Below are 20654 nucleotides of genomic sequence, written 5' to 3'. Positions count from 1 at the left end.
TGCAATAAGGATCGCAGCTTGATGGATTTTGGGGACATGTCTCTTTAACACAATTTTGGCAGCAATGCAGCCGCCGTTGTTCAGCAAAAACTGCACTAAAAAGAAATATTAGAGTAATCACTATGCCAATTGCATATCCAATTCTTGAAGATTTCATATTTATTGGATAATTTCTTGGATTTTGATTACAATATGAGCATATATTTTAATATATACAGAAAGAGTTCAAATAAAAAAAATATTGTTGTGAAAATTAACTAAGAACTAATCTTAACAGTACATTTATGCATATTCATATTTATGCAGATTAACGGACATGATTCATGCTTTATTTGTGTATTTTTGTAACTGATTTATTTTTATACCTGCATTAGCATTGCTTGTGAAGACGATATTGCATTCTCATGAAAATACTTTTTTCCTAGTATATTTAATTTTATTTATCGTTGGCAGACATTTTTAATACTCAACCGTTACGTTGTTATATTGAAAATCTTTTTCTTCAGTCCCGAATTCAAATTTTCAATTGTCTCAAAAATAATGGACAACAACTTGTCAACAAGGCAGCTGCAAATATTGGTTTCAAACTTTCAAATGGAGAAGTTTCAAAAATTGTATACAATCTTCTAGATGTCAGAATTGAATTATTGTTGATATTGTACTGAGTCAATAGACTCAACACAATAGTAAGCTATTGCTGATGGAGTATTTATAGTCAACAAATAAATTACTAATATTTTGTCACACAGAGTTTAACATGGGACACCTAAAAATTTGATTATATGTCAAAATATCCCCTAAATCTGTGAGCTTATGTGAATTTTTGCCACTTTTCCTCCATTTGTGTTGACACAAAACTTAAATGAGGAGCCCATGATATAAAATTTATGGACTATTTTTATCCACATAGCTTACTTGGATTCCATTGCCTGCATGTTCTTGTGCTCCACTCCCCATTAATGGATAAAATGTATAGAAGAATGTAGGTTTTGAAATCAGATTCGTATATTCTTGAAGAATCACAAATCTTCACATGTATCAACCCAAAATGTGGTGCATATGCATTCTTTTGTCAATGATAGAGACTTCTGAGTTCTAAATTTCATGGGGATTAATGAGGGGACATATATGTCTATGACTGGACTTCATTTTTCTAGATGGTTTATGGCTATGATCAGACATGAAAATTCAATGAATTTAATAAATACAAGTTTAATGAAAAGTTGATCATATATATTTTCTCAATTCATGAGAATCAAATTGACCAAAGGGAAATAGTATCGATGATTGTAAAAAAATGAATGGATAATATTCACATATACTAGCTAGTAAACTATAAAGAAGAACAATATTATTTTGATAATGATTCATATATCAACAAACTAAACTAGTTTGCACAGTGGCCATGATCGTGTGCATATTTTGGAGGGTCTTGCCCAAGAATCTTTAAAACCATATGACCAAACAATAAGACTTGATTTATTAGGATATCAAAATTATTTCATGGTTTGGTAATAGAAATAATTAGATTCTTGGGGCATATCTTTTGAAAGAAAATATGGATGTCTAAATGTTAACAACCAAGCATGATACAGCTTCCCATCATGTCTGCACTATGTGCAAAATAAGGTCAGACAAAGAAGGGAACAAGACCACAAATTTTGTTGCTACAAACACTTTGTAAATGAGTTTTTTAATTACTTATAATTACCAATTAATTAATTTACATTTTATTTGACACTTTTTGATTCTATGCAGGAAAGTTATATCCGGTTAATTTTTGTTATTGAATTGTTTCATTATCTATAGGTTCTTCCTCTATATCTACATATATCGAGTTGATCATCGACTCCAATTCATTCTAGTTGTCATTTAATTTGTCAAATATCGGATGCATTTTCCAACAAAAACAACCAAAGATGCGAATTAGCATAACACTTTACATGATTTATAAACCCTGTACTAGTATAACAAATGGCCTAGATAGGGAAGAAAAGCCAAAAGGGGTAAAAGTTAATGGCCAAAGGGAAAGTGATTGTGTGTACAAACACATAATCTTGGATCCGATCTCACCCAGCTTTCTTGACTATGTAATTTGCTAGTTAATAATATCATTATCTCGGAGTTCACAAACATATAAAAGTTTTAATAATGCACGTATATGCTGTCTGTCTACAAATGTTGTTTCGAGATATGCGCATGCTTCCTTTGTATCCTTGAGCAAATTATAATGTACTAACAGAATATGTAAAAAGTTAAATATGATCCATCAAAACGAAACTCATAGAGTTAGATACAGTGAAGAAAGTCATCGCAAGCATAGAAAGCAGAGGCAATGCAACAGTGAGTGACAATTGAATGATGGACAAAGAAACGAAATTTAATCCCAATGTCAAAGAATTGGAGCAAGATCGAATTTAATGGAGTTTTCTCAACTCAACTAATTCTACCTAGATCAACCGTTGATTTGATTGATGATCTTTCAATAAAAACATACTCACACAACCAACTAATTAAATCATCCAAAAACACAAAATTACTACTAATAATGAATATTAGTGGTGGGAGTAGAGTAGTAGTGGGGTTGGAAGCTAAAGAGCAGACAAAAAATAAAGGCGTAGTTGTGTAGGAACACGTCTTTTACAACTCAACGTGAACGACTGAAGTTACAATTGATTAATAAGGTGAAACCGCGTTATATCAACAGACAGACTATCAACATCTCGAACCTCCAGATTTAATCAACTATGCGATCATGAGTTATTTTAGTGAAAACTTATGATCTACTTCGTTTGGAAGAAACTTACCAAAAAAATAAAATAAAATAAGTGGCTAAATTTTATGGATGAATTGAAAAATATGAGTATTGGTTATGGACTAATGGAGTGGAGTATTTACCTTGAAAGAATTATAATAATATATCTACATTTTCCGTAGCAAGAACTATCTGTCTTAAAACGTTGTCTTAATTTGATCATGTCATCATCTCATTTTAATGTTTTATGCTTCAATTGTTAAATTGATACCTCCCCCAATCCCTTTAAACAACAAACAATTAAATGCACGACTCAAAATAGTGTAAAAATTTCAGTAGTTTTGTTAACCACTTATTATTCACCTCTTTAAAAAGGCGAGTGACTTAATTTGGTATGAATTTCAATTACTCCTGCCTCTATTTGAAACATAGCAAAAATGACATAACTTAACACAGCCAATTACCACACAATAATAAAGACATTTAAAAATATAGAGAAATTTATCTGAGAAATAACATCCAAATACTTCTCAAATTACATCTCAGTGTACAAGAACATAATCATGAAGAAAAGCTAATTAAACCATCTATTATCGTATAAATAGAATTGTTTTGGGGTGGCTCGGACTACTCAAACGGGCAATAGTTTTTTCTCAATAACTAATTCAATTCCATCTTTTGATGGATATCATAACATTAGTATGAATAGACTATTTACCCACTCCACTCCATTACACATAGTAATAAGTGTAAAATCTACAATCCCCTATTTTCCATTTATCTTTCAACCCACCACAATTAAGCCCATCACATGCAATGTTTCCCATGACCCGCAATCAACGGCCACGATCAAGCCCTCCCAAGCCATGCTGCATCATGAGCCGTCCGATCTGTCCAACTCCAAACTTTAATCTTGCCGGCCCATTTTGGTAATTTTGGAAACAAACAATTCCCCACCATTGTTTCTCATGTGACCGACCACTAATCCTCCTTTGACCTGGCACTGTCGTCTCTTCTTGCATGTATAAGACCTAACATATTTTGATTCACCAAATACTAAACCAAAAAAAAATCAACCCTTTACCTTAATTCACTGGAAAATGGAGAAAGGCGGTGGAGGACTGGAGACGGAGCTGAGGCTCGGGCTGCCCGGGGGGGAAGTGGATATGAAGAATGAGAAGAAGAGGGTTTTTGAGGGGTGTGAGGATAGGGCGGCGGTGTGCAAGAATCAGGTGGTGGGGTGGCCCCCGGTGGCAGTGTTCCGGCGCAAGAACAGCTTCAATGAGGGGAAAATGTATGTGAAGGTTAGCATGGATGGAGCTCCCTTTCTTAGGAAGGTTGATTTGACCATGCACAAAGGCTATTCTGACCTTGTTAGGGCTCTTGAGGATTTGTTTGGCTGTTTTGGAATTGGTGAGTTTCATTTCATTTTTTCTCTTGTTTAAATATTTTTTATTTTGATTTTTAAGATTTTGGTTCTTTTTTATGTTAATTGTGTTGGAATTAAGTGTTTGATCATGATTCATGCAGTAGGAAATTGCTTCGTACGTGATCATATTTTTTTCATATATTGTAATAGTTTGATATTTGGCTCTTGATTTTGTGAAATGGTTACAACTTAGGGGATCAACGAACTATATTAAATTTATATAGGTTTTTTTCTTTTACTTATGTGAAAATGCAATTTTGATGAAGTTCGTTCAAACATTGATTTATTAGTAAAGTATGTATTATTAAATTGTAAATATTTCATCATAGCCATAGAGTGTGACTACACAATACGTGGGCCTAATATTATGAATGGTCATGATTGCACTTATTTAAATTTAGGGTAGTATAAACAGTAATAACATGTCGAAATAGGACATTTTATGATTAATTCACGGAAGTATATATTTATTCGATCTTAGATTTATTTTGTTGATATACTAATCGTTGCTATTGAAATATATTATATTCTGAGTATAATAAATAAAGTATGAGGTGATTATGGGCTAAAAATCTAAGTATACCTATATTAAGATAATTGGTATGGATAGATCGGATAGTTTAAGATTTTATACAGTATGTTCTAGAAAATTTGAGAACTAATAGATCCCTTTTTTTCCTTTATTTTGGACTGCTCTTATTTTTACGTTACATCATCTATAGAATCGTAAATGTTACCTCGAATTTCTTGAGTAATTATAAAAGTAAATTTGAATTATCTATAATTTTCTCTAAATAAAATTCTTTCTATTTATAGTAATATGACATACCACTTTCTTTCTCTTCTACTCTTTTTTGCTCTGTCTTTCTCTTGCCTACTATTCAATTTGAACTGATGTTACTTTAATTATTTTTTCCTCTATGCCCATTTTATAGTAAAATGTATGTTTAGTTGTAGACTAGTGAGAGTATTAAATACATAAAAGATAGTGTGAGTTTTAAAAGAAAAGTAGAAACATATTTGAGAAGAAAAATCATGAATTTAGAGTCAAAAGAATCAACTTGTGACACGAAGGATGCAAACAAACATGAAGATGAAAAGATAGGAGGAAGAGAAATAAATTAATACTATCATTCAATTATGTCTTGCTATTGTCGGAGAAAGTACATGCACTAATTTATGACTACTATAGTCGTGTGATAGGCCTTGCTAGCATCCCCCTTTCATTTGATGATTTAGATGAGACCGAGTCTTATAAATCTTGTTCAATAAAATAGATAGAGTCTGATATTTAATCCGAGTATTATAACTCTTGTTAAAAAAACTAAATAGAGTCTGATATTTAATTAATTGTCTTGGATCAATTAAATCCGGATAATTTCTGGACAAGTTAATTGATCCGTGACACGCGTGGTCCCACACGTACATTTAAGGTTTATGTGGCGTGCAATGTGCACGCGTTTAAAACACAATAGACAACGGATAATTTCATATTGTCTGAAAAATAAATTTAAATTTCTAGAAACTAAATATTTGAATTTGATTTGAAATGTGAATAGGGGAAGCATTGAAGGAGGACGAAGAAAATTATGAATTTGTTCCCATCTATGAGGACAAAGATGGGGACTGGATGCTTCTTGGAGATGTTCCATGGGAGTATGTCCTTCTCACCTATTTATTCACTAATTTCAATTTGTAATTTGTTTCTATCGTAATTAGCTGTCGGGGATAAATTCTTTTGCTTGTGACTATAACATATAGTAGGGGAGTACAATTATTTATATAAATTGCCAATAAATTAAAATAAAATAAAATATGAGCAACAAATTTATGAAAGTAAGTACTCCATGTTTTTAAAATTGAGAGATTAAATTTGTGCAATGACAATTCCAAGTCAATACAAACATCATTGCTTATGATTATTGTGGGACTGTTTGGACCACCACTTTCTCTAACATTAGAATCTGTCGAAAATTTATTATTTTACCTTTTTCTAATAAATAATCATCGCCTGTCTTTGCTGCAGAGTCATTCGAGGACTAATCAATTATTTTGATTTGTACTAATGTCGTGTCATTGTTGATTCTATAATAAAATACTTAATTATAAAATTAATTTGTGTTGAATTTATGTAGGATGTTTGCAGAATCATGCAAGAGGCTGAGGGTGATGAAAAAGGTAGAAGCAAATGGTGTTGGGCTTCATGCAAAGGATCTTCTCAAGGGACTTTCCAAAGAGGATTAGCTTTAATTTGTGCTTTCACTTAGTTGAGAAGGATATAAATGTCTTTTCACCACTTTAATTAATCACTATCACTTATGAAGTAGTAAGTTTAATTTTAAATGTGACTTCAATTCATTATTATAGACTTGAGGTATTTGAAGAACTGATTGTATGTTTTTTTTGTTGAGATTGCGCTATTGAATTGGCATGTAAGGGTCCTTGCTTAATATGCTGACTCTAAGCAGTTAGTTTTATAGCACTGGAGCTGTTGTTTAATTTCCAAGCATACTATTAATATTTATAAATGATTATATAATATATTTAAAGTTTGATGAAAACCATGCTAGATTCTAATCTGACACTTGACTTTTTGTCGATGGACTTTCAGAACTTATTTCCCCTCTTTTGATAGTGAGTAGGTTTGGATGTATCTTAATTTTAGGTTGGGTAAAGTGAAAACCAAGCTTAAATATTTGTTGTAAAATCATTGAGGATAACCAAAATAAAAAAATGGAATCGAATCGAATCAGTTGAATTTTTAGCAATTCGATTTTTATTAGAGGAATTGAAACTTATTTTGTTAGCCGTGGACAAATAAAATGTTCAAGCAAAAAATGATTTATAAGCAGATCAGATCAACAACAACAAAAAATTGCGAAGAAACAAGTATTCTATCTAGAACTAGTATATGTAGCATTGCATTATCAGTCAAAATATATTTCTATAATCGATTTTGAATTATATGGATTTTGTTATAATATTTTTGGTTAGTCGAAGGTTGAACCGAAACTCGAACTTATATTCAAATTATTTCAAGTTAGGTTCGATTCTATCGGGAAAATAACTTTATCAATAACCATTGGCTATTTTTAAAAATATTAACTAATAGTAGTACTCTCTTTCTCCCATGATAGTTTGAATTGTATTTTTTTTAGACCGTTAATTGAACGGTTTCTTTTTTAGTAAAAGTTTTATTTTTTTTATTTCTCTTACTTTATTCTTATTTATATTTATTTTTTCCACTTAACCTCCAATAAATCATTTCTCAATTTCTCTGTAGAAAAGAATTAAATACCTAACTAAGGTGGGACAGATATAAGGTACTGTACAATTTTTTCATTTGAATTGTCAACCAAACCGACAAATGAATACCAAACAATTACTCCACTTAAACTTGACATTTATTGACTAAATATTGTCGAATGTATTATCAGTGGATTATTTGAAAAGCTTAAAGACTATGTATAGATAGAGACAGATAACACAAATTCCCTTATTTTATTGTATGGGAAATTAAAAAAAACGTCAAAACATATTGAAGCAACAGCAGAATTGGAATATATTGGTATCACTATATCGTCGAATTTTGAAATATGATTACGCTCATTCCATAACACGATTTATTTCCAAAAATGGAATACGTATTCGTGTTAAAAACTAGCGATTAGTGATAGCGTGTCATTGTCTATATTGATGAATCTTAATTATTAAATAAAATAGACCTAAATCCTCATCTATTGAATTAATCAACCACGTATATTTTGCGCTATTAGATAAGATCAAAGTCGATTATTAATTTACTTTATTTGTTTCACGCAGCTGGATTAGAGCTGTTTGTAATTTGGTGCATGCATGAATCGAATTAAAACTTCCATTATTAACATTAATTTACATTGCAATAAATTTATTCATTTACATATTGTTCAGAGAATCAGATTGATCTACATTCAAAGAACATAGAACAAAGATTAAACCAAAAAAGTAACAATTTTGTGTAACACGCTCTAATATGGAACAGATTCTATGAACCTATATTTTAAAAAAATTTGTAATCAACCAAAACTAATCTCACAGATTAGATGTGTTTATGTGATAGAACTTAATAGTAATATATAAAATGATTGTCTATCTTAAGTGCAAGAGATTCTAATCAATCACAAGCGTATCACTAATTTTCTGGCTGATTTTGTGAAATCAATTGAGATATTTGTGAAATCTTGTCAATCTACTCTCAGCATATACGATTTTGGATTAAATTAATGAAATTTATTTTTTTTCGAATTGAACTTAATTTGTGACTCCATTTATGTTTGGCTAGATTAGGCTTTTGAGTTTATGAGTGATCAAATAAGTTCAAACAGTAAACTTAAATTTCGGCAACATTATAAGCTTAAACAATTGCATTTTAACTCCAAAAAGGAATTGACATATATAGAAAACTGACAGAAAACACATCACAAAGTTAAAAGGCAAAAAGCTGATTTATTCGAACTCCATTAATTAAACTTATTTAAAGCTATAATTATTATTTCGATATCAATATTACACGATTTTGTTCCCCTTATGATTTAACTACTTTTTCAAAAATAATTTTGTTGGTGTCTAAATGGTGATTAGTTTATTAATGAATATTGAAATTTAATTAAAGACTCTCCTAACTTGTGAACCAAATCATTTTCTTTGATATAATTTTGAGTTTCTTTTACTAGACTTATGAACTGTTTTTGGATACGAGACATTCTTTCTCTTTCTTTAATAAAATCTGTTTTGTTATTATAATAATCATAAAAATTAAAGTATCTCCTAACTAACTTAGCCAGTGATTAGATTCCACTCTCGTTTTCGAAATATTCGAAGCACACCGTTTTCATTATGTGGTCTAATTAGGATTATTTTTTAAATAAAAAATGGCAGGTTGATCGAGGCCAGTTTAGTTAAGTTCGTTGAACTAGTTTACTTAAATTAGTTAAGTGCATAAACATGAAGTCCGATCTCAAATATTAATAATCTAGAATTCGAAAAAGCACAGTATAAAATAATGTTTTAGTATAAAATAATTGGAGACATGTTTCCTTGTCGTGCTGTCAAATCCCCATATTTATACATGCATGTCCGAATTATCAGTTGTATGTCACAATGTATAATTTTTAATGTCTCCTAAACGAATCTAGAGTTTGATGCATATTTGTTTGATGATAATATCTTTGATTTTCTACTTTATTTGATATTTTAATGATGGTATGTTATGTATAGTATGAATTATTACGGTGATCAATCGCTATATACCATTAAATGATAATTATATACGAATAGTACTATTTTGACAAGAGTATTAATTAATATGAAATCCAATTTTTTTAATATTTGGGTATTAAATGATGGACCTATTTCTTAAGCCTTACCGACCGTTTATAGTATTATTTTTATGAAATCATAAAATTCCCAATTTTTGAGTAAATGAATGAACAAACGGTCCCTATCAACCAATGAATGGTATAAAAATGATTTTACAAATTTTAAAATCAAGATGAAGCTATTAAGAGGGTAATTTTTTAAGCCTTGCCGACCTTTTTATATACTTTTTTTTAATAAAAAAACATGAAATTCGCAATATTTGTGATAACGACTCTACAAATTAAGGTCCCTACCGACCATTAGTATTTTCTTTTCTTTTTTTGGTTTTTTATTCTCATAAATTGTCAACATAATTATATCTCCACCAAAAATATTTACCAAATATTTTATTAAAATTCACACATCGTGCGATATGAACTAGTAAAGTGAGACAGGAGGAATTAGATTTAGTGGAACTAACTATGACTTGCACGTTGCTGGAACAATAAGAAGTTGCAATATTTATTTATTTATTTATTAATACAACAAAATATTGGTTGCTTTCTTCCAAAGTATTTTAAATTATATTTCATATTTTCTATTTTATCTACACAATCGTGATAAATATTTTAATTCTTTTCGAATACATTTTAAAAGGTGGTGGCAATAATTCAGATGGTCGATATCCTTGTATAACGTTATAAAGCACATTAACAAATCGTGCAATTGTAATCAAGTACACAAAAAATCTTTCAATTGTAATAATTTCCCATGTCTAACCAATTTAGGAAATAGAACTCAATTATTTTATATACTTTAATTCATGAACACAGCCGAATATTCTATTCAAAGACTGAATTATTTTGTGACATGATAATCATGATAGGTTATTTCAATCGATTCGCGAATATGTGAATATAGATTTTACTAGTCAATGGTAAAATTTTGACACTTGCTGAATCCCTAATAGTTACTTACTCCTATATAAGACTTGAAACTAAAAAGCAAATATGAATTTATGTACAAAGAACAATGTAAAAGTTAATTCCGTAAAGAAAATATTTCAACGTATGGACATAGGCAAAACTGCTCCTCCCCCCTTTACCGCAGTGAATATATAAAAAGCATTGATACATTTCATTGATTAAAAAAAAAAAAAAAAACTAGCAGGGGCAACGCAGTTGGCAACGGAGAAGTAGATCTTGCTGGAATATATAAAAAAATATTGATACATTTCATTACTTTTTTGATCCACTTTTCTTATTTTTTTTTTATAAATAGCAAATGCTCGAGCCACAAGACGGCGAGCTACAAAGAGGCAAGCCCAAAGGCCAGACCACCAACAAAAGCGAAACCCCCTACCTTCCAAAAAGAGGTCCAAAACAAGCAAAAACAACCAAACAAAGCGGCCTCAAAAAGCATCAAACCACCCATCCTCTCACCGAGCCAAAACCCATAACAAAGCCACAAAAGAAGGAAAAAACAGCAAGAGCCCGGAAAAATAAAAAGTTCAGCACAACCTACCCCTTCGTGGAGCTCTTGTTCCTTCCCAGCCTTTGACAACCTTCCTTTCGGGCACCATCCTTACGCCCAAGTTCCAAAGCGCTAAAAGAGTCGCTTCTTCTCGACCTCCCAGTTAGGTTTAAAATCTTAGAATGCCATTTTGTTTCTAATATCCCAAATTGTCCACGCGACAACATAAAACATGTCAGTCCACAAACGCTTATCAAATCTTTTGAACGGAGTACCCACCCAAGAAAGCAGACATGTCTTTGGATCTTTGGGAAGACAAAAAGATAACTCCCAACATTTGCAGCAGTGATACAAGAGATTGCTCGAAGATTTGCAACAAAAAAACAGGTGCTCAACAGTTTCAGTCTCTTCTTTGCACAAAATGCATCGATCATCCTCAGTTCTAGCTGCTCCCAATCTGAAAAGCCTCTCTTTAGTGTTGATTTTTCCTTGAAGGAGAAATCAAACTTGAAGAAGAAGGGAGTAACACTTTACTTATATTTTATAAAATCTGTAACGAAATTGATCGGAACTTCTTATCACGAAGAAGGGAGTAACATTTTATGTATCATGTGTTAACCTTTGAAACATTTGATGAGAATTGACTAAACATTCATATTTTTTGTATGATTTTTAAAATGCACTTCATTAATCCAACCATATTCTCTGTACAAATTTTAAAACACGTAAATATAAAAAGTTAATGAAATATATAACTCATAAGTGCTTCATATTTTAATTTTAAAATATGACTGGAATACGTTCATAGGATATGGAGTACTCTTATTTTGTATAAATGAAATAAAACTCATAACAAACTGGTATCAGAGCCAGGTTAGGTGGCTATGGGTCGGGCCGCGACCCATGTTTGTGTCGATTGCGTTTGTCCCGATGTGATCTGGTTTGAGGGGGAGGTTTGTTGCAGTCGACGATCCTAACAAATTATCAGAGTCTGGTTATCGGTTAGGGTTTTGAATTCTGCTGCGAGGGTTTTGTCTGGTACAAATTATCAGAGTCTGGTTTTCGGACTAGGGTTTTGAATTCCGCTACGAGGGTTTTGTCTGGTAAATCGAGATGTCTGCTCTGAACGTGAATTCCGCTGCGAGGGTTTTGTCTGGTAAATCGAGATGTCTGCTCTGAACGTGAAGGTCGACAAATTTGGGATAAGTTTCTTCGTCTGGCATTGTAATGATGCGTTTGCAAGGTGAATTCGGTTTATTGCAAATCTGAGGCAAGGAAGGAGAAGTCTGTCATCTGGCATTGTAATGATGCGTCTGCAATGGAGAATTCAAGTCAAGGTGGAGATTTGTTAGTATGCCTTGAATCTGTATAGGATTGTGTTTCCTAATTGGAATAGGATTATGTTTCCGAATTAGGATAGGATTTTATGTGTGCCTATTTATATAGGAGTAGGGCACATAATTCTTTGATCTGACAGATCTAATCTGTAGCCATAATCTGAAAACACTCCGAATACAATTTGTTCTTCGTTTCCTGCCCGTGGAGGTAACCAACAAAGTTGGTGAACCACATAAATCTGTCTCTTTACGTTCTTTTGTTTGTCAATTACAGTATTACCTTGTTTGTCATAACAATAACAAAATTAGACTTTTTGTTGATTAGTGGATAAAGTATACTCCCTCCGTCCCAAGGTATTAGACCAACTTTCCTTTTTGGGATGTCCCAACATATTAGACTCGTTTCCTTTTTTAGCAAAAAGCATCTATCTTATTTTATTCTCCACCTACTTTTTTCTCTCTTCTCTCCCCTACTTTTTCCCTCTCTCATACTTTACTCTCTCCACTTTAACTATTTAAATATCAATTCCTTAAATCATGTGCCCAAAAGAAGTGAGTCTAATACCCCAGGACACGGAGAGAGTATATCCTAACAATTTAATGAAAATACGTGATTATTAAGGTGCTCGGAATGTTCGAAGTAGAGCTTAGCGCGTAAACATACCCATCTCATTAATGCGGGACGAGCCAACGAGTCCGGGCTACGAATGCTCTTAACTTAGAGTAATGGTTAAGTAAAAAAAGGCGATGGGTGGCAAATCTCTCTTTGACGGCCACGTGTCGGTGGCGGAGAGAGAAAAAATAGCTGGTCCTGAAATTGAGAGTTGATTAGCCGACAAACCCACAGGTTCACATGCGGAACCGGCCCCACTATTGAATGCTAATTGGGTTTTGTACATTTTTTCTTGTTGACTTTGTATCAGTTTTGCCCAGACAAGTGGGGCCCCCATTTCCACCTTATAATTTTCAGTTTTCACCTTGCCTTTGCTCAAACCAGCACGGGGCCCGTGTTTCTCTGCATCTGCGCTACAACTTTCTCTCCGTGCACCCCCTCACCCCCTCCTTTCTTCATTTCACATATTAAGGTGATATATATAAAAGATTTCTTCATTTAAGTTGTTCTGCTACTCAATAGATTAAGTTAAGTAGCTCATTTCAAAATTTGAGATAAAGTTAAGTGGCTCATTTATTTTTATTTTGATTCATCTCATAAAAATAGTCTTATTCTTATTTTTGATAACTACTTTATTTTTAATTAGGTAATGTCTCATTCTCTGCTAATATAACTCAAATTACTTTTTTTTTCTTTCTATTATTCTACTATTTATGTATTAAGACTCATTTCATCCGAAATGTCTCTATTTTTATTAGATAGATGGAGTATGATATTTATAGTTGGACGAAGGGAGTACTATAATATTGTCACATTCAACATGCATGTTTATTTTTCTTTCTTTTTTTTTTATAATTTATTTTAATTATGATGCCATCTTTGTATATTTAAGATAAATTCATTTTTCTCTATACTCATTAAAATATCCAACTATTTTCTTTTATCTTGAATGGGAGGAAGGAGTACTATATATTCGAATTTACTCAAATTAGAAATTATCTACATAAACTTTTTTTTTGTAAATATCCATGATCTAATACTAATATGCTTTTGGGCTGAAATAGAATAACATAAATCAGAATCAAACATGATCTTTGATACGCCAGTTCAAAGGATAATGTTCTCGATTGTATTGGTAATTTTTATTTCACTTTCTTCATTTTTATAATCAATAAATTAGATGAGAGATATGGAAATCTCCAGAGGTGGAATCCAAGTAAGATGAAGATTAAGCAGTTCTCTAAAAAAGCAATAACAAATTGAATGAGAATTAATGTCTTTTTATTGGAAAGGATTTCCCCCTTGAGATTAAAATTTTCTGTTTCTTGCCCAACATTATCACTTAGGAAAACCACACAACCCAACCAATATAATTTTGTGTTAAGTTGAATCTAATCACCTTTAATTATATAAAGCTTCTCTAATTGTTCTTTATAAAAGGGGCATATATTTTGACCTAGTGATAGTGTTTCGGACATTTAGCTTCGTGGTTTGAAAATAGACTCTGAAATATCCTTGAAAAATATTTTTAAAAGTCATGCTATGATGGAATTTGATTTGTTAATATGTTCTGTATAAAGATCGAGAGAAAATTTGAGGCCAATGCCTTAAAACAGTAAAATATTAGATTTATACAACAATTGAGCCAAATAATTATTTTAAACTTATATGGAATTGACAACAAATTTAGTGACCCATCCTGCCAAACTAGTGGTGTCATGTTACATCAATTTACATTTGTGAACTCCATGTTAGCCTTTACGGCATGTATATTTACATTTACAAAATAGTAATACTTCTCATATATACATATGCATATTTTGTATCATTCGTACGCGGTACGTCACATACGTATCCCACGCACATTTATAAAAACTTACAAAAAGCAATAATAACACTACACTGAACAAAGTCATTTTTATTTATACTGAAATTGATAGCACTAGGAAAATATATAATTTAGATTAAATCATCTCGTTTTGTGATTCAAATCCTGATACCACACTCATCTATGATAGATGTGGATGAGTACAATGCGAGTATTTCATTTTTTAAAAATTTCTAAAGCAAGACTGTAAACGTCCAATGCAATGTTTTTTATTTCAGTACAACAAATTGTTTACGTATTGTATAGAATTATAAGGGATATTAGCCTCTAATATCATGAAACTTTCAAAATGTTGGGTTTTTTCCACGAACTTTAAATTTGGCAAATAATATTACAAACTTTATCATGAGTTTGTTTTTTCCCACGAATGAAAATATTCTCATAAATAATATTATGATACGGATTTTTTTTCATAATTTTTCGACAACAATTTTGAGAGCTTCAAGTTTTTCAATCTTTGAAGATAGTTTTTCTTGAAGCACACCCTCCAAAATTGTTCTTCAATCTATTAAAATAACATGAATTTTTTCATTCGTGGGAAAAACTCAACTTTTTGAAAGTTTCATGATATTAGATGCCAATATCTCAAATTATAAATAGTAGTACTACTACTATTTTGAATAATATAACCTGCAACTAATATATACGGCCTATGTCCGCTATTAGTAGTCTCATTTCTTGGTGGCACGAGTTTTAAGAAATGTTAAGAAAAGTGAATGGAAAAAAGTTAGTAGTTAATGAGTCCCATTAGTAAATAGTGGAGTAGTAGGTTTAAATGAAATATGAGTGAAATGAGTTAGTGAAATGTGAGACCGAGACTCCTATTCGCAGATGAAAGGAATACCTCCATCCCTCGTACTATTTATTACTACACATTTATACTATCTTCGTCCCACAAAATTAGCTCATTCTATATTTGGTATTATGTTTTTCTCTCTAATTATTTTCCACTTTAATAATTCAATTACTTTCTTTTCTTTTTCTATCTCTCTACATTACCAAACTCCCATTAAAACTTGAGTCAGTTCCCAAATTTCTTATTTTTACGAGATAGAGGCAGTAAAATACAGTTTTATTGGAGTATATTTATATTATTTGAGTTCGGTTTTAAAAGTAGTCCATAAATAAAACATCCATTGCATTTATAAGTTTTAGCTGGACCAGCTACACCAATGCTACAGAAGAAAGAGGCCCCTGCATTTTGCTCATATAAAAAAGACAAAATCGTACCCCGGTGGGCCCACATGTCGGAAAGGCACTCAAAATCACAAAACACGCACACCCACACGCTTACCATCACAACAAATCGACTTGGAAATCATAATCGCTCATCATCGGACACGCGTCGATCAGCCACTGGTCCGTCGTTTACCCACACGCTGACGTCTTGTTTCCTCCCCTTTATATCAAGCAAAAACCAAAAACAAAATATCACACGCAAAAAAGTTCAATCCCAAATAGTCAAATCTTTCTCCTCCCGCATTCGTTGCTTTGATTTCTCAACCCAAATCCGAAGCATTCTGTCGGAAAAATGGAATTCTCCGGCTGCCTTAAAACCGACCTTACGCTGGGCTTACCCGGCGGATGCGGCGGCGCGCCGCCCAAGCCCGGCTCCAAGCGCGGGTTTAGCAACATGGTGGATTTGAAACTCGGTGCAAGTTGCGATCACGACGAAGTTAGCATCTCGACACCGCCTCCAACAAAGTGAGTAATTGTTGTTACAGACTACTGGTGTGAGGTTTATAGACTAAATGAATTTTTTTCTCGGTAATTAATGTGAAATATGTTGTTGATTTTTAGGGCGCAAGTTGTGGGGTGGCCGCCGGTGAGATCTTACCGAAAAAATATGATGAAGAGCTGCAAATATGTGAAAGTGGCTGTTGATGGAGCTCCATATTTGAGGAAAGTTGATCTTGAAATATATTCTAGTTATAAACAACTCTTGGCTGCTTTGGAGGAGATGTTTACATGCTTAACCATTTGTAAGTTTATATCAAAATAGTAATTTATTTTATTTTTTGGTTTTTTTTATAATTATTTTTTTAATGTTGAAAATATGTATTTTGGTGATTTTAGGTAATGTAATGAATGAGAGGAAGATCATAGATTCTACAAATGGGATAGAATATGTGCCTACTTATGAGGATAGAGATGGAGATTGGATGTTGGTTGGAGATGTTCCTTGGAAGTAAGTTCTCAATTTTGATATTTTATTTTGTTATGAAATTAAATTAAGATCTAGATTTTACTGATAGTATTATAGTAGTATTGTTTATTTATAAATTTTTATTGGTTTTGTGCAGTATGTTTGTTGAGACATGTAAGAGAGTGAGATTGATGAAGAGTTCAGAGGCTATTGGATTATGTAAGAGAATCATCCTTGATTAAATACATTCAGTTTTAACACAAGATATGCATGCTTATATATTGTGATTTGGAATTTATGTAATTAATTTTTTTTCTTCTTTTTTGCAGCTCCTAAAACATCTTCAAATGGGTTAAGCATGAATTGATGAAGAAGGATTCGGCGGCAATGGATCTCTTGGTTTAGAGATTCTTGTGCATATAGAGGCGTTTCTTACTTATTCTAGATCTTAGGAATTTAGTTATATGTAACAAACTTTTATTATAGATTTTGGTGATTTAATTTCACTTTTGGAACTTTGAAATATACACCACTTATTCCAATAATATGTTTGTTATAGTAGTTTATTAGCAAATGTCGAATCTCTTGTTTTTTTCCAAAAAATATCGCAATCGTTGATCATAAATGTACTATATATTATGTCTCCACTGAAATATTGTTGGATCCCAATGTTTTACATATGAAAATAGCTATACATAATGTGCTAGTTCTGACCTATTGATCAATCGAATGATTGTTTTGACCTAATATTTCTGATATTCAGATCTATCCATAATTTCTGGCTAAGTAATTAAACGACATTGTTTGTTGAGCTTTATTGTATAGTACTCCCTCCGTTTTATAGTAATGGAGGCAAAACTTTTCGGCATGGAAATTAAGAAAAATTGTGTTAGGTGCGTTAAGTAAAGATAGAATAAAGTGGAAAATAAAAAAGGTAGAGAGATGAAGATAGAAAAAAGTAAGAGAGTAAAGTAGGTGTGGAAAAATTGTAATGACTTTTACTAAAAAGGGAAATGACTCTATTACTTTGAAACAGACGGAAATGGAAAAACGCCTCTATTACTATGGAACGGAGGGAGTAGTAGGTTGATGGTCATTCTCTTCTAAAGTTATGTACTGAAATTTAATCTAGTTATCAACAGCTCTTGGCTGCATTTTAGGACTTGTTTATATGCTTAACTTAATTATTTATGAAAATTTCATTTTAGCAGTATTATTTTCCTAAATTGAAACTTCAAAAATTATACACATATATATATGGACTTAATAATAAATTCTAATAATTAATTTCAAAATTAAATGTTAGAAATAATCCCTATATTAATAGTTACATAATTAAACTAAATTACGAAAAATTAAAATTGAATGGAAAAAACTGAATTTTTTTATAATGGAACATCACCAAAGTGGGAAAAAAAATTAGTTGTACTTTTTATTAGGTGAATTAGTTGGATCATGAGCTTGACCCATCTGTCCAGCTCTCCTCTGAACTTATGTTGGGCCTACAGCCCACATTTTATGGGCCATTAATGTCAAGTAAACAATTCCAAAAACCGGTGCTTTTATATTTGAATGGATCATTAGCAAATTTATTGCTTAATTATAACTTCAATTTAAGGGTCAAAACCAGTGCGGAAAATCTACTAGATTCGCTCAATCGCTTTCGGCCACCGACGCATCTGCGGTGAGTATATATTTCATCTCTCTAAATCGACCAAAATTGAAACTACAAAAACTGCATTGAAAAAAAAATCCAATCTTGACGCTTTTCTTCGACTACACAGCTCCATTTTCGCCCATCTCAGATCTGCTCTCCTAGCCAGGTATGACAAACAGCAGTCTCTCTACGAAGAATTCCACAATTCTTCTCATTTCCTTCGATTTCATTTTCTAGGTTTTATTCCTTTGAGAAATTATGCCCAATTCCGTAGCAGAGCCGCACCACCAAAACGGCGTCGCAGATCCAAAATCGAGCAACGGCAATGCCAGCGGTAAGCCGTTCAAGATCTTCATCGGCTACGATCCGCGCGAGGATCTCGCCTACGAAGTCTGCCGCTACTCTCTATTGAAAAGATCTTCGATCCCGCTCGAAATCCACCCGATCAAGCAATCCGAATTGCGCGAAAAGGGGGTTTATTGGCGTGAAAGGGGGAAATTAGAGAGCACGGAGTTCTCATTCTCCCGTTTCCTCACTCCATTCCTCGCCAATTTCGACGGCTGGGCGGTTTTCGTGGATTGCGATTTCCTATACCTAGCCGATATCAGCGAATTGTTCCGATTGATCGATGAGAAATACGCGATCATGTGCGTTCAGCACGATTACGCCCCTAAAGAGACCACGAAGATGGATGGGGCCGTGCAGACTGTGTATCCGAGGAAGAACTGGTCTTCGATGGTGGTCTACAACTGCGGCCACCCGAAGAATCGCGTGCTAACGCCCGATGTCGTGAACAAGGAGACGGGAGCGTACCTGCATAGGTTCCAATGGCTTGAAGATGGTGAGATTGGTGAGGTTCCTTTTGTGTGGAACTTCCTTGTGGGGCACAATAGGGCGGTGGAGGGTGATCCGAGCACGTATCCGAAGGCGATACATTACACGCTTGGGGGGCCGTGGTTTGAGCAATGGAAGGATTGTGAGTTTGGTGAGCTATGGTTGAAGGAGTTGGAGGAGATGAGGAAGGATTAGGTGTTGTAGGTCTTTCGACAATGTAGGTTCGTGGAGGAGGGGGATTCGGATCGTTGGCATTTGTTTTGAGAGGATTCTTTTGCTGGGATTGGAGTTATGTGTTTGTTGGTTTATATGTGAATGTTGTTTGGTTGTGTGAGGGTTGTATTTTTTTGTGATGGTTATTGTTTGGTGAAGGGGGATTATGTAGGATGGTTGGCTTGATTCAGATTGAGTTTTGTTGTAGCATGATTGAAGTTGTCCTGAGCTATATAATGTTGAGTCATCTGCAGAGAAGGATGAGATGTGTTTGTTTGGTAGTATTGTATGAAGCTGAGAGATTGTTGAGGTGTTAAAAGCTAAAATAGTGTTTAGTAGTAAAAAATTAAAAATTGACCTCCATAAAAGAGGCTAATATTTACCTCGGAGTGAAGTAGTTGTAAAATTCTTGATGAGTGTAAACTAGAGTTGTACAATTGGATTGAGTCAAAATTGATATTCAAAAACCCACCAAAGCTAAGCGAAATACGTAATTGATTTTTCAATTGTTAGTATTCACAAGAAAAGGAAGATGGAATGGTTTTTTGTGGTGGCAACTGGTAGGTGGTAACTGATGGTTTTAAAAAGTCAAACTGAAAAACGTGATTGATTTTTCAATTGTTAGTATTTATAGTAGAATGCAAAAAAGGAAAGTGACTGGTGTTTTTTGAAATTTGATAAGAAAAATTGGAAAAACTAGAATAAATAAAAATTAAAAAATGGGGTGAGAGAGGCTCGAACTCTCGACCTCAGGATTACTCAGAAGCTATGAGACCTACGCGCTAGCCAACTGCGCCACCACCCCATCTTGATTCTTAACAAACTATTTCAATTTGATTTCAATTAGTTTGTGACAATTTACACTTCTAAGTTTCAAGCCATACTATTTGGAGTTTGAAAGAATAAAAAGATTTTGAGAAATAGTAATAACTTAGTAGTTTAGAATAGCAACTCTTTCAGAACCAAGTCTAA

General features: G+C 32.8%; 3 protein-coding genes and 1 non-coding gene across 5 annotated transcripts; 3 read left to right on the top strand and 1 right to left on the bottom strand.

Annotated features, from left to right (window-relative positions):
- Positions 1–3802: 3802 nt before the first annotated feature.
- LOC125204672 (auxin-induced protein AUX22-like) lies at positions 3803–6666 on the top strand. Its single transcript, XM_048103380.1, has 3 exons — positions 3803–4168; positions 5744–5840; positions 6320–6666. The coding sequence occupies exons 1-3, from the start codon at positions 3856–3858 to the stop codon at positions 6426–6428; spliced, it is 519 nt and encodes a 172-aa protein (XP_047959337.1). The 5' UTR covers positions 3803–3855; the 3' UTR covers positions 6429–6666.
- Positions 6667–16253: 9587 nt separating this feature from the next.
- On the top strand, positions 16254–17544 carry LOC125204411 (auxin-responsive protein IAA17-like). Its single transcript, XM_048103072.1, has 5 exons — positions 16254–16536; positions 16633–16814; positions 16909–17020; positions 17136–17197; positions 17308–17544. The coding sequence occupies exons 1-5, from the start codon at positions 16364–16366 to the stop codon at positions 17343–17345; spliced, it is 567 nt and encodes a 188-aa protein (XP_047959029.1). The 5' UTR covers positions 16254–16363; the 3' UTR covers positions 17346–17544.
- A 1040-nt stretch (positions 17545–18584) lies between these two features.
- On the top strand, positions 18585–19940 carry LOC125203816 (protein CDI-like). 2 transcript variants are annotated; one of them, XM_048102276.1, is made up of 3 exons: positions 18585–18662; positions 18763–18801; positions 18873–19940. In XM_048102276.1, the coding sequence occupies exon 3, from the start codon at positions 18894–18896 to the stop codon at positions 19662–19664; it is 771 nt and encodes a 256-aa protein (XP_047958233.1). In that variant the 5' UTR covers positions 18585–18662; positions 18763–18801; positions 18873–18893; the 3' UTR covers positions 19665–19940. The 2 variants fall into 2 exon arrangements, with proteins under 2 accessions (XP_047958233.1, XP_047958232.1); XM_048102275.1 differs by lacking the exon at positions 18585–18662 and having other exon boundaries at positions 18671–18801.
- A 462-nt stretch (positions 19941–20402) lies between these two features.
- TRNAM-CAU lies at positions 20403–20487 on the bottom strand. The gene is given in 2 exon segments: positions 20403–20438; positions 20450–20487. It is a non-coding gene; the product is annotated as a tRNA-Met (tRNA).
- Between the last annotated feature and the right edge of the window lie 167 nt (positions 20488–20654).

The sequence above is a fragment of the Salvia hispanica genome, chromosome 2, assembly GCF_023119035.1.
Source record: "Salvia hispanica cultivar TCC Black 2014 chromosome 2, UniMelb_Shisp_WGS_1.0, whole genome shotgun sequence".
NCBI classification, from domain to species: Eukaryota; Viridiplantae; Streptophyta; class Magnoliopsida; order Lamiales; family Lamiaceae; genus Salvia; species Salvia hispanica.
This window is presented reverse-complemented; position numbering and strand designations above follow the sequence as displayed.

Coding starts and splice junctions, on each gene's coding strand:
- LOC125204672 (XM_048103380.1), top strand. CDS start 3,856: ATGGAGAAAGGCGGTGGAGGACTGGAGACGGAGCTGAGGCTCGGGCTG. Junction 4,169..5,743: donor GTTTGGCTGTTTTGGAATTG/GTGAGTTTCATT, acceptor AAATGTGAATAG/GGGAAGCATTGAAGGAGGAC. Junction 5,841..6,319: donor CTTGGAGATGTTCCATGGGA/GTATGTCCTTCT, acceptor GAATTTATGTAG/GATGTTTGCAGAATCATGCA.
- LOC125203816 (XM_048102276.1), top strand. CDS start 18,894: ATGCCCAATTCCGTAGCAGAGCCGCACCACCAAAACGGCGTCGCAGAT.
- LOC125204411 (XM_048103072.1), top strand. CDS start 16,364: ATGGAATTCTCCGGCTGCCTTAAAACCGACCTTACGCTGGGCTTACCC. Junction 16,815..16,908: donor GTTTACATGCTTAACCATTT/GTAAGTTTATAT, acceptor TGGTGATTTTAG/GTAATGTAATGAATGAGAGG. Junction 17,021..17,135: donor GTTGGAGATGTTCCTTGGAA/GTAAGTTCTCAA, acceptor GGTTTTGTGCAG/TATGTTTGTTGAGACATGTA.